Source organism: Balaenoptera musculus, chromosome 14 (genome assembly GCF_009873245.2).
Source record: "Balaenoptera musculus isolate JJ_BM4_2016_0621 chromosome 14, mBalMus1.pri.v3, whole genome shotgun sequence".
Taxonomy (NCBI): Eukaryota; Metazoa; Chordata; class Mammalia; order Artiodactyla; family Balaenopteridae; genus Balaenoptera; species Balaenoptera musculus.
This window is the reverse complement of record NC_045798.1, coordinates 28953360-28967425: the sequence shown is the minus strand read 5'-3', so window position 1 is coordinate 28967425 and position 14066 is coordinate 28953360. Positions and strand designations below refer to the sequence as shown.

Below are 14066 nucleotides of genomic sequence, written 5' to 3'. Positions count from 1 at the left end.
CAAATTGGCATGAACCCTGCTGAGAAGCCTCACGGATCACATCCTCTTTTCAAATCCCAAACAAAGCCCCAATGTTCCCTATACCAAGGGATGCCTTTATTAATATGCACGCAGTCCTTCATTGTTCCTGCCAGGAAAACCTATCACTAACCTTACAATGATTTTAAATCAAGATGTGTTCATAATTTTGAAAGTGTTCTTTATACATCTAAAGCTAAAGGTACATCAAAAATTTTGAAACCAAATCTGAAACAAAGTTATTTTTGTCAGATGGGTATTTAAGGTCTACAAGGCTGCTAAGACCATGGAGTGGTTCTAAGCTCTAGTACTACCATTAATAATTCTTTGTGGCATCCCAGAAAAAAACGAGTTATAATCTTGTGGAGATTGGAATATAACCTAAATTCCATCAATGACTACTTTCTAAAGAAAGTGTACACTAAAATGTGTCTAAAGACCAGTTAAGTGCCCTGGTTAAAAACAGCAGATTGTATATCAAGAGCCTGAGTGCCTTTGACTCATTAATTAATGGTGTGAATGAAAACTTCACCAATCTGTATGTAATAAACTTTTACCAAACAATAAGGTCTTTTTATGACTACAAGTTCATAAACATTGGGGAAAATAAAAATTTTAAGAAAGCCACCTAAGATAAATCATAAACCCTCTTGATTCTAATCAACAAATCACCCTCCCGGCATCACAGAAATACTTCATAAAATATACTGCCCATTTTAAGATCCTGATTCATAATTTAATCTCTTCCTCTTAAGGTATTCTCTAAAGAACTAGTTTTCCTTCTTCTTTAATCTCCTTCAGTCCTATATCACACTGCTTTCATGGCCATGTTAGTAAATGACTAAGTTACATCTGAATGCTAAATAAAATTATCCATTCTTCACTGTTTTCTTCCAATATTGGGTTCATTTCCATGCCTCCCACATTTTTCTATTTCTCTTATATGTATTTCTAATTTTTTTAATTCAACCTGAATGTGAATATTCTGTACGTGTCGATAGTATTAAAACAAGAATAAAATCAATTACTGATACATTCAATTCCAAAACAAGTTAAGAATGAGTGTGAAGTGCTATTTCTTTCTATGGTACTAAATGGAGCGATATTGCTGATAGTGGTAAGAACCAACTATTCAACTCAACAGCAGAGAGAACAGTGGCCAGCTGAAAGATTCACACGCTTTAAGATTACAGCTGGGATCCATTTCCCCACGCTAAACACAATCCACGGCACCACCCATCACTGGCTAGACCAATGGTTCTCAACAGGGGACAGGTGGCCATGTCTGAAGAGTTTACTCAGGGAAGGGGGCAGGTGATAACTGGCATCTGGTGGGTAGAGACCAGGGATGCTGCTAAACATCCTACACAGGCACAGGACAGCCCCCACACAAAGAGCTATTCAGTCAAAAATGTCAGTGCATAGGCTGAGAATCCCTGACCTAGACATGTGTCCCAATTCTGAGTAAAAAATACAGAACAGCTGGACAGAGGCACCGTGGTGCTGTGAAAGGACCGCAAGATCAGGAGAGGGAGAGACCTAAAACTTACTGAGTACCTGCTACATACCAAGCCTTGCGTTAGGCACTTTACACATACCATCTCACTTAAACCTCTATCCCGTAGGGAAAAAGTGATCTATTCTCACTTTACAGATGAGAAGGTTGCACTCAGGGAGATTAAGGAACTTATTCAAGGTCACTCAGCTAGAAAGGGGAGGAATCATGATTCCAATTCAAACCAAATCTGTTCCATTCCACAATATTACAAAGGCTAGAGGTTAAAAGACCTAGATTTGATTCAAAGAGTTACCAGTATGAATTCAAGCACATCACTTAACTTCCTAAACCTGCATTTAGAAAATAAGTCAATGGATAACACGTGAAAATACAAATGCTGTTGACTGCCACCACACAATCATGTTAAACATCTTACAATGAAAAACAAAGTGCTTCTTAGAATGGAGGTTCAAGATTACCATTTTTCCTTAAAAATATAATTTATACAAGTGTGCAGAGTACCAAGTTATACAGCGTTTTTAAGAATCAGGGTAAATGTTCAGAAGACGTTGTGCCTTCCATACCCACACAACTACTCTTAATACTAAGAAAAAATAAATTATCTAATATAAACACTATTTTAGTATGAACTTCCCAAATTTTTAATTAGTCAGCCCTAAAATGCTCAAGACCATATCGGCAACTTTGATTGGGCTCTCTCCACAAGTGGCAGCAAAGGTCACAAGCAGAACTAAGTAGGAAGAGGATGGATTACAAGTCCATTACTGCTGCTGCAGGAAACAACTATGCCATTCTCTCCAGAAAGAGAGAATGTATTACATTGAAGTCAACACGTTATCATTCATATGAATGATGCAAAAAGTAATTCATTTCAACATAAGGTTATGATTTTTTAAAAAACTATCACCAGAATCCATTAGTCTTTGACAACTAAACTACTAGTAGGTCCACAAACATAACTTGAACTCCGGGATTAAGTTCAAGGACAATGTAAATCCAGTTTGTTCCTTCTGGAAATCACCACTACCAATGCTACTTCTAAAAGGAGGTTGCACACAACCATTTTTCCCCTTAAAACACTGGATTTCAAGGCATGGCTTTGCTGTATTTTATGAAAGTATCTTTTCATATCATATTAATACACTGTAAATAAATTATAATTGCAAGTATTTCCCACTAATATTGTCCAAGTTTAAAAGCAATAGACACATCAAATGAACTAAAAAACTGTTTGAAATAATTTCAAAAGAATTGCAAAAAGACTGGCTTTAAATAAATTAAAATTCTAAAAGTCTGTTTACCTGACACCGAAAATAAATAATAAATGTTCTGTTGGAATTGAAAGAATTGATAACATCCTCTTGACTGTTCTCTATTTTAATCAATTCAATAAGTCACTTTACTAATTCTAAGTACATCTTTCACCTTAAGCATTTTGACACTTCCATCAACTTAAGTAAGGGTGGATTTTCTTTTTTTAATATTTTTAATAGATCTGTCTCTCAAAATGCTGAATTAGATAAAAACTGATTGGAGAAACCTATTATCAACCTCCTCTTCATCATCAATAGATATTTAGGTAAGCCGTAGCTATATGTTGATGGGTAGGTGATAATCTTGAAGAATTTACATTAGATAATAACCTAAGTAAAATCCATTTTATCCATTTATCTGACATCCTGTCAACTTTTTACTTTACAAGCTTGTTTTTCATCACAAATATTAATGTACAGGGAAATCGTATTATTTTTATGTTAATTCAGCCTCTTCATTTCTCCCAAAATAGCAGCATTCTCCTCAGGGCTCAGATTTTTTTACATTCCCAACCGAGGGAATATCGTTGTCTTTGAAAGGTACAATCAGCTGACAGCTCCTTGCGAAAGCGCAGCCCTCCTGCCAGCGCGTCACCCCCCCAACCAGGTCTTGGCGAACGCCGGCAGCGCCGAACACATCCCACCCGGGCTCGGCCGCGAGCAGCACGAGCGCGTAGAGCCGGCCTCTCGCGTCCGGGGACCGACCCCACTCCCCTTCTCCGGGGCCTCGGTGCCCCGACAGGTCGCGCACTGACACTCGGACCCCCGCCCCACTCCCGGCGCAGCCGCCCGCCCCCCGCCCACGCTCCGGCCCACGCTCAGACCTACGCGGGCCGCGCTCGGTCGCAGGCCCGGCCCGCTTCCCTGGCCTCCCGTGAGGGGTGGGGGGCCGCGGGTCGGAAGGGCCCGGGGCGGGGGCGGAGGTCCTCTGCGGAGCCGTGGGAGATGTGGGGGTCGCTGTGCGGAAAGGGCCCAGGGCCTTGGCGAGGGTCCTCCAGTAGGAGACTGGGGGGGGAGGGAGCGGCGCCGGGGCGGAAGGGCCGGGGCCTGGGGGGCGAGGTCCTCCTGGGGCCGGGGTGGGGGTCCTCCGTGGGCCGTGGGGGATGGGGGCCGCGGGGCGGAAGGGCACGGGGCTGGGGTCGCGGGGGTTGGGGGAAGGGCCTGCGGCGGGGTCCTTCTGTGGGAGAAGGGGGTCGCGGGGGGCGGCTCACCCGCGGCGGCGGCCGGCTCTCCCGCGTCGCCGGCGGCGAGCGCCAGGGTGACGGCGCCGTCCCTCCACACGCGGATCTGCGCGGCCGAGCGCACCCGGCGGCGGGGCTGGCGGCAGCCGGCGTCCGCGGCGCACAGGGATCCGCAGCACTGGTAGCACACGGCCCACGCCTGCTCCTCGTTGATGGGCTGATTGTAGAGCCGCAGGATTTCCTCCAGGCTCAGCGCGTGCTGCGGGCCCGCGGCCGCCCCGGGGTCCGGAGGCCCCTCGCCGCCCTCCGGGCCGGCCGGCTGAGCCATCCCGTGGGTCGCGCCGCGCTCCGGGCGCCGCGTCTCCTCAGCTGCCGAGCATAGTCTCCGCGCGCCGCCGCCGCCGCCGCCTCATCCCCGGAACCCCGCCCAGCGGGCCGCGCGCGCCGCCGCGGGGACGGGGGTGGACGGGGTGGAGACCAGGCCGGGGATGGGCCAGAGGCCGGGCCGGAGAACCGGACAGGGGATGGCCAGCATATGAGGCGGGACGCCGCGCGCCCGACAAGACCGCCGCCACCCGATAGCAGCGCAATGGCGTCCGCGGACCCGCCCTCCGAGCCCCGCCCCAGGGGCGCGCCCCGCCCAGAACCCCGCCCCCGCTTAGAACCCCGCCTCCATGGTCCGCCTGGGTCCTCCCCGCCCTCTGAGTCCCGCCTCTGTCCCGGGTTCTCCTGGCACACCGAGCCCCGCCCCTGGGTTGGCCCCGCCCCCTGGGGTCCGCCCCGCCCCGCCCCGCCCCGCCCCGCACGTGCACCCGCATCCGCGCCAACTCCCGCGCCCTGGTCCAGTCTCCGCGCACTGGCCGACTTCGTAGTCCCCAGGCCTCGCCCCCCGCGTCCCAATACATGCCCTGCCCTGCTCCGTCGAATACTGTCGCCATCAACGCACCGGACCGTTTGCTTGGATAACCTCCCTCTCCACTCCCAACTCCATCCTAAGCCCATGAGGACAGGGTCTTTTCGGGTTTTGCTCACTGGCCTCTCCCAAGCGCACAGATCAGGGCCTGGGGTACAAGCTTGTTGCAAACAATCTGCAGACGTCCCTCGGATTCGCTTGTTGACGTTTGTACAACTCTTCACCAAGATGATGTTCCCAGTGACCACACGCCTCGTAGCCCAGTTAACCCAGTCTATTCATACCTCATGGAACCAATAGCACAGGGGCAAAACTGAACTGGGGCATTCAGCCATAGAATAAAAGACAGAAGTCCTCCTGGGCCTGGGCCTCGCTGAACTCATTAAGTGTACAATAAAACACATAATTCTTAGATAAAACAATCGCTCATTGGCAGATAAGTTTAACTGGTAACATTCCACTCTGAGACTAGTCCCGTATGTGAACCTTAGAGTTGAAAGCATCAACCAAGTAAGAAATGGATCTATACTAAGTACCAATAAACCTTCTAAGGCAGTTTTATGTGCAGTATTAATATTGCACTCTCAACAACTGCATCTTGCCATAGAAATTACAAGTCATTGTAATGCCTAAGACACCACAATACATACAGCAGGAGTGGGGAGAAGAGAGGAAAGCAGGATATAAAAGTAAGAAATTGAAAGACGGGAGGAAAAAGTTTCTCCCTAGGCACCCTATTATAATTTCATTACAAGAGATACAAAAAAAACCTTTAAAGTAACATCACTTAATTATGTGTTCATAATCCAATTTGTAAAAATGCATATGTGTGCCACATCCCTGAGAAGAAAAGGTCTAATGCCTTATATGATATAGATAGGATAGATAGATATAGATATACAAAACCTCTTGATTAAAAGCATAGAAACAATTACTAAATTTTGCTAGTTTGCTTAGGCCCTGTGTGAATTTTGAAAATACAAACAGCTTTAAAAATACTGACTTCTGGGATTCCCTGGTGGCGCACTGGTTGAGAATCTGCCTGCCAATGCAAGAGACACAGGTTCGAGCCCTGGTCTGGGAAGATCCCACATGCCGCGGAGCAACTGGGCCCGTGAGCCACAACTACTGAGCCTGTGCGTCTGGAGCCTGTGCTCCGCAACAAGAGAGGCCGCGATGAAGAGTGGCCCCCGCTTGCCACAACTAGAGAAAGCCCTCGCACAGAAACGAAGACCCAACACAGCCATAAATAAATTAATTTAAAAAAAATTATTAAAAGAAAAAAAAAACACTGACTTTTTTTGGGCATCTTAGTGCCCCGACCAGGGATGGAACCCGCGCCCCCTGCAGTGGAAGAGCGGAGTCTTAACCACAGAACCGCCAGAGAAGTCCCTAAAATACTAATTTGAACAATGCAGTAAAACAGCAGGTCTACTTTTATAGACAATAGCACCATCTTCTGGCCTTATGGGATATTGCTGCAGTGTTGCGCTTGGACAACAACAGCCAAAATTCACTAACATTTTTGTCCTTGCCTCACCCCTCAAAAGACAAGCAAATGATTTAATCAAATGAGCAATCCATGAGCCAGACACCTGCTACCCCTGGCACAGGGCAGCAAGTAAATCTCAAGTAAAGATAACGATGACAGGAAGAAGGGAGTGGAAGTGAGGAAAAGAAGTCCAAATTTTATCTCAAATGTTATCTTTAAAACCAATTCACAACAGAAGGATGTTTTTCCCTTCCTAAGTGATAATTTTTTTAAATATGAATACATTTTAGTAAGAAAAATACTTTGGTACTGAATCACAGGAATATACAATATTACATACAACAAAAGGGCTTTTGTTTTGCTTTTGCCAAATTCATGACTAATATACTGTGTTTAAGGTAAACTTCTTGCCTTTGTGAGCTTATATGGAATTAAGTGGAGGCAAGATGACAAGTTAAATGTTTGATCCTTCTGTATGCAGTAAAAATAAAAGGTAAATCCTTAAAAAATCCTAGCTATCTTCTATTATATTGGTAAATCTAGTCAATGTATACCCTGAACACTTGATGCTTTTTTATACAAAGACAGTATAATTGTACTAATATTTATATGATTTTCAGAACCCTTTGCAATTTTGATAAGCCCCACTGTCCATCACCCCCAGGACTCTTAGAAAGTGATTGCTGACAGCTCAAAGGCTCTCAGAGGCTGACACGATCTCTGCAGGTCCAAGCAACACTGTGTGATAAACCGGGACCTCTCCATTTTCTCATTTTCAACTCAAAATCGAAGATTCAGATACCTTTATGTACAGTATACTTTGTTCCAATTTCTGTCATTGATTTTATTTTTTTATCCTGTGGCTTCACCGCCTTAAAAAATTGCTCTGTGTAGTTAAAATATCTGAACAACTCAAATCAACATTTGAATGCCGTCTTCAAAGTGCCGTGAGGTCTGTGAAAAGTGGTGGCCTGTGTTAACTCTGAATATGACTTTAGTTTTCATTGATTTTATTGTTGTATTTATTTAAAAAACAGAACCCGGGGCTTCCCTGGTGGCGCAGTGGTTGGGAGTCCGCCTGCCAATGCAGGGGACACGGGTTCGAGCCCTGGTCTGGGAGGATCCCACATGCCGCGGAGCAACTAGGCCTGTGAGCCACAACCACTGAGCCTGCGCGTCTGGAGCCTGTGCTCCGCAACAAGAGAGGCCGCGATAGTGACAGGCCCGCGCACCGCGATGAAGAGTGGCCCCCGCTTGCCGCAACTGGAGAAAGCCCTCGCACAGAAACAAAGACCCAACACAGCCAAAAATAAAAAATAAATAAATTAATTAATTAAACAAAAAAAAAAAACATAACCCTTGAAATGTTGTCTTATATTTAATTAACATTTTTGGAGAATAAATGTACTTCATGCTTCACACTCTCGATGTGCCGGCTGAGCTGCTCCGAGTCTTTCAGGGAGCACACTGCCTGTGCAGCCCAAGCTTATCCCAGACTCTCCCAGACAATTGCTCCTAAGAGGCACATTCACCTAGAAAAGTGCACCAAAAAGGAAAAAATAGAACAGCATATTTTTTTCAGTGTTATAACCTAAATTTTTCACTGCCTACAATTATAATACCTTATAACTTTACAGTGATATTTTATACTTTCAAAGTGCTTTCTTCAGTTATACAACTTGAAGATCAGATATTATTTATCTCACAGATGACATCAAACAGATGACAAAATACAAGGCTGGTAATGAAAGATGTAGACTGGGATCCAGGCCTCCTGATCAGCCCAGCTCTTTCTGCTACACTAAAACATCTCTCAACTAGCCCAGAACAATAAAAAAGTCTTCACACTTCATCCCACCCTGTACCAAGCAGGAGTACAGTAAAAAGCAGATGCTTTAAAATTTGTATGTACCAATATGATCGATTAAACTTCTGATAGTTTAAACACTTTAAATAAATGATGTAATGCCCCATCTCCCTCGATTGGTCCTTGTGAATTCATTAGCATTTAAGTTTCACCCCAGCAGTTATCTCCCCATAGTAGTACTCATCTTCAAAGCGATCTATATGACTTCATCCCCATCAAAGGGCTGTAAATGATCACTCCTCTAAGGAGGTGAATTCCATCAAAAATCCTAAATGCAGTTTGAAACTCATCTCTTGTAATCAGTTATCAGATTGAATATTAACCAAAATCTTTAAAATCTGTCATGAAAATTAGCATGTAACCTTATAAGCAGAACTACAAGTACATAGGCCAGATAAGAACACAACAGAATTGGTTTCCTCAAGTCTATAAACTTGTAAAGAATTAGCTTTTTTCTTTTGGCAAAGATACATGTTTATTGGAAAACATTTAGTAAATATCCATTAATGCCCTTTTACTAAGTTATAACCTAAACAAGTGTTTTCCCACATTTTCATTCTGCATCATCTAATATGTAAGTTTACCTATCCTACCTTGATTAGATCAATTTATATACCTATTGATAAAAATTGAGGAAAAGTAGAGGAATGAGGTAAAACATATGAACAGTAGCATATCGGCATGTCCATGGGGGACTCTGGAAAATCCTAGGCCAAACAATAGTCATGTTTCAACTTCCTTAATGTGATTCTCCTTTGAAACAATTATTTTAAAACCAACAAAGAGAGATGGTATTCTCATCCTGAATATAAGTGAAATTATTAGCTTCAATTAGTTAAGAAGATTTGATATGGAAGAATCTCATAGATCTAAATTTTAAGCCAAGCCACTATTTTACTCTTAGGGAAATTTGAGTCTGCAGGAGATATGTGATTTACTTTAAATTACTGCTAGTTGCCAAAAGTAATTCAAATATACTTCCTATAACATAAGCTTTCCAGATGCTCTTTTTTAGCCATATTGCCTAGTTCTTATTGGATTTCAAAAGTTAAGATAAGCAGTAGTTTACTTCTTAATTCCAATGGGAAATAGAAAATAACATAAGGCACAAATATATCTTTGATAGAAAAATGTTGATGTTTAACAATAATTGCTTGAAAATATAGATTCTCAATAAAACTTTTAAGAGACCAGAGTTTCGGGTTGTTTAAGGTAAAGAGACTTAATCCATTTTCAGGCCAAACTCATACCTTATTGATGAGACAAAGCTAAACTATTTTTTTCAAACCTCTGTTAATTTGTGCTTATCTTTATACCAAAAAAAGAAAAAGAAAAACGGCCCTTTCTTTTTGCTCAAAAAACCTTGTCTTTTTCCCCTAACGTACACAGGTAGAAGTCTAGAGCTGCTCTCACATCTAGAATTCTACTGTGACTCTGTGAAAGGCTCATTTCTCTTCCAAAGTCAACATGTAACCAACACACATGTGGCTCACTTTCTAATTAAATTAAATAAGCAATGAATTAAGCACCTTCTAGTTATCCTCTAAGCCTTGCCTTGGTAATTTTTGTGGAAGGTTATAGGTACGGCTGTACTCCTTGTATTTATTCACTCACTGTTCTGTGAACCTGAATTCCTGTGGCCTCTTGATTCCTTCTCAAGAGTCATTCATGGAGCACGTCTTTCTCCTATTTGCTATGCATGCTCATTCCTCTCAAGAATTGAAAGTTTTAACCCTTGCTCCTACTTTCTGCCTAGTCATCATAATCCTTTTAAAGAGAAGAAAATCATTGACATTGAAATTCATAAAGACATGACTCCCAGATTTCAACCTGAAGCTCTACAATATTTTAAACAAACTTCCTCACTATTCTTTTAATGGTATTATTATTCCCTTGCAAGATTTGGTAAGTAATGGTCATTCTTCAACTGTAATACTTTCATAATGCCACTGACATTTTCAGTTTTAACTAAATTATATACATTTTTTTCTTTTTAGCAGAAGCAAATTTTAATTTTACTTATGTTACAGGATTATAAATATTGGGCCAACTTTCCTCATCCACAGCAGAGCACCAAAGTAACCACCCAGATAATGTAGGCCAACTATTCACAACCTTTATTCTGATTTAACACATAAGACAGAAGACATTCATTTATATAACAATCCTACAAGCATATCTAGGGATATTTGAAATTCTCAGCCACCTACCTATTTATACTTCCACTGATTTCTCTACACTCAAAAAAGCATGTCATTATGCAAGACAATGAACATGACAAAACTAAACACCTAACAGCATAGGCTTTGCACCTTAAGTTTGCCTTAATTATTTTACAGTAAATTAACACATTAATATTTAAACGAAATTCTTTCAAAGCACCTAAAAATGTATAAAATAACTAAGAAGAACTTATAAAGTAATAGAAGTGTATTAAAAGAGATTACCCACAACTCCAGGCAGGTCCCCTCTCATAATCTCATTTTACAAACAGGCAAATGAGGCCTGGCCCAGAAAGATCAGCCTGCTGTAGTCCTGTCGTTATCAACTCAGATATAAGACCGTAGCTGGCCATCAACTTTTACCTGTACAGACCACAACACGAAAACTAGCATTTTTCAGTGATTAAGTAGAGTACCAACTGATTGGAATCTCATTATACATATTTTAGAACAAAAATATAACATGTGAAGACATTCAATATCTCAAAAAGATTTTAATTAATTCTGAATATGTCTTTGAAAAAGAACCTAATATTGCCAGGGAAAATTAAAAAGAAGTAACTACTGAATTAATTTCATCTATCATATTTAAAACAACCTCTACTTGTAATATACAAGCTATTTAACCAATTCTTACAATCAGGTTTATTAAAAACTGAAGGTTCCAATTTAACATGTTTTAACTAATCCAAAGACACTAGTTTTAGTAATATAATGCCAGAAAAAAAGTAATCAAGTTTGATTTGAAACATTATTTATAACTTTAGTTTAAAAAATTAAAAATTCCATATATTTAACAATCCAGTCAAAAGGCAGAGTGGAAAAAAAACAAGATTCTGCTATATGCCATCCATGGGAGATACACTTTATTTTGAAAGATACAGATTACTTGAAAGTTAAAGGATGGAAGAAGATATAATCATGCAGACAGCAACCATAAGAAAGCAAAACAGGGGCTTCCCTGGTGGCGCAGTGGTTGAGAATCTGCCTGCCAGTGCAGGGGACACGGGTTTGAACCCTGGTCTGGGAAGATCCCACATGCCGCGGAGCGGCTGGGCCCGTGAGCCACAACTGCTGAGCCTGCGCGTCTGGAGCCTGTGCTCCGCAACAAGAGAGGCTGCGACAGTGACAGGCCCGCGCACTGCAATGAAGAGTGGCCCCCACTCGCCACAACTAGAGAAAGCCCTTGCACAGAAACGAAGACCCAACACAGCCAAAAATAAAATAAAATAAACAAAAAAATTTAAAAAAAAAAGAAAGCAAAACAGAGTTTAAAACAAAAATATTATTATACATAAATAAAAATATTAGAGATAAAAAATATTAGAGATAAAAGGATATATGCGTATAACAATTATAAATATATATAACAGAGCACCAAAATACATGAAGCAAAAACTGACAGGAATGGAGACTTCCCTCGTGGTCCAGTGGTTAGGACTCTGCACTTTCACTGCTGTGAGCCTGGGTTCAATCCCTGGTCAGGGAACTAAGATCCCGCAAGTGGCATGGCATGGCAAAAAAAAAAAAAAAAAAAAAAAAAAAAACCTGACAGGAATGAAGGGACAAATAGGCATTTCAACAATAACAGTTGTTGACTTCAATATTCCACTTTCATTAATGATTGAACAATTAGGTTAGAACCACTAATGGACAGATCAGCAAGGAAATATTTGAACAACACTATACCCAGCAGGCATCTAGAGAACACTCCACCCAACAACAGAATATACACTTTTCACAAGCGTTCACATGAACATTCTCCAGGATAAGCAGTATATTATAAAACAAACCTCAATAAATGTAAAAGGATAGAAATAATACAGAGTATGTTCCCCAACCACAATAGAATGAAATTAGAAATCAATGTAGCAGGGGAAAAAATTGGGTAACTCACAAATACATGGAAATCAACACATTCCTAAATAGCCAATGGGTTAAAGAAGAAATCAAATGGGAAATCAAAAAATACTTTGAGATGGAGGAAAATGAAGAACATACCAAAACTTATGGGATGCACCTAAAACAGTGCTTAGAGGAAAATTTATAGCTGTAAATAACTATATTAAGAAGAACAATCTCAAATCAATAAGCTGTGTACCTTACACTAGAAAAAGAACAGCAACTAAACCTAAAGCAAGAAGGACACAAATAACAAAGATCAGGGTGGAAATTAATGAAATAGGGAATAGAAAAACAAAGAAAAATCAATAAAACCAAAACCCAGTTCTTTGAAAAGATCAACAAAATTGACAAACCCTTAGCTAGACTGACCAAGAAAAAAAAAGGAGAGAGAGCAGACTCCAATTACTAGAATAAGAAATGAAGGAGAGGACATTACCATTGACCTTATAGGAATAAAAAGGTATAAAGGAATACTATGAACAATTGTATTATACATCAAAATTAGATAACTTAGATGAAATGGACAAATTCCTATAGAGACACAAACTACCAAAACTGCCTCAAGAAGAAAAATAGACAATCTGGATAGACCTATAACACCTGAAGAGATTGACTTAGTAATCAAAAAACTACACAACATAACGCCCAGGCCCAGATGGCTTCCAAATTCTACCAATTAAAGTAAGAAATGACAAAAATTTTTCACAAACTCTTCCCCAAAAATAGAAGTGTGGGGCGGGGGGGAGACACTTCCAACTCATTTTATGAGACCAGTATTACTCTGATACCAAAATCAAAGACATCGCAAGGAAAGTAAACTACAAACCAGTATTGCTTATGAATATGGACACAAAAATCCTCAACAAAATAGTACTAGCGAACTTAACACAGCAACATATAAAAAGAATTATACACCTTGACCAAGTACAATTTGTCCCAGAAATTCACGGTTGGTTTAATATTTGATAATTAATTCATGTAATACACCATATCAATAGAATAAGAAACGAAAATCACATAATCATCTCAATAGACACAGAAAGAGTATTTGACAAAACCCAGTACCCTTTTGTGATAAAAATTTTTTAAAGGAGGAGTAAAATGGAACTCCCTCAACCTAATAAAGGGCATCAATGAAAAACTCAGTCAACATCACACTTAATGGTGAAAGACTAGATGATTTCCCCTGAGATCATGAATAAGACAAGGATGTCCGCTTTCACCACTTCCATTCAACATTGTGCTGGGGGTACCAGCCAGGGCAATTAGGCAAATAAGTGAATGAATAAGTAAATACATCCAGATCAGAAAAGAAGTAAAACTATCTCTCCTTGCAGATAACTTGATTGTGTATAAAGAAAATCCTAAGGAATCCACCAAAAGAAAAAAACTATTAGAACTAATAAGTGAGTTCAGCAAGGTTGCAGGATACATCAATATACAGAAATCAATTGTATTTCTATACACCTTCAATGAACAATGTAAAAATAAAATTAAGGGAAAAAATCCATTTACAATAGCATCAAAAAGAATAATAGGAATAAATTTAACAAAAGAAGTACAAAACTTACACTCTGAAAACTACAAACATTGTTGAAGGAAATTAAAGATTTAAAATAAATGTGAAAACAACCCA

General features: G+C 40.8%; 1 protein-coding gene across 5 annotated transcripts in view; it reads right to left on the bottom strand.

Annotated features, from left to right (window-relative positions):
- Positions 1-4645, bottom strand: part of SPIRE1 (spire type actin nucleation factor 1) — a 212091-nt gene extending 207446 nt beyond the window's left edge. For 2 of the 5 annotated variants that reach the window (XM_036874926.1, XM_036874930.1), the window contains exon 1: positions 4062-4645. In XM_036874926.1, the coding sequence (XP_036730821.1) occupies positions 4062-4359 (298 nt within the window). In that variant the 5' untranslated portion in view covers positions 4360-4645. The remainder of the gene's footprint in view (positions 1-4061) is intronic. The other 3 variants (XM_036874928.1, XM_036874927.1, XM_036874929.1) reach the window with 2 other exon arrangements.
- Positions 4646-14066: the final 9421 nt, after the last annotated feature.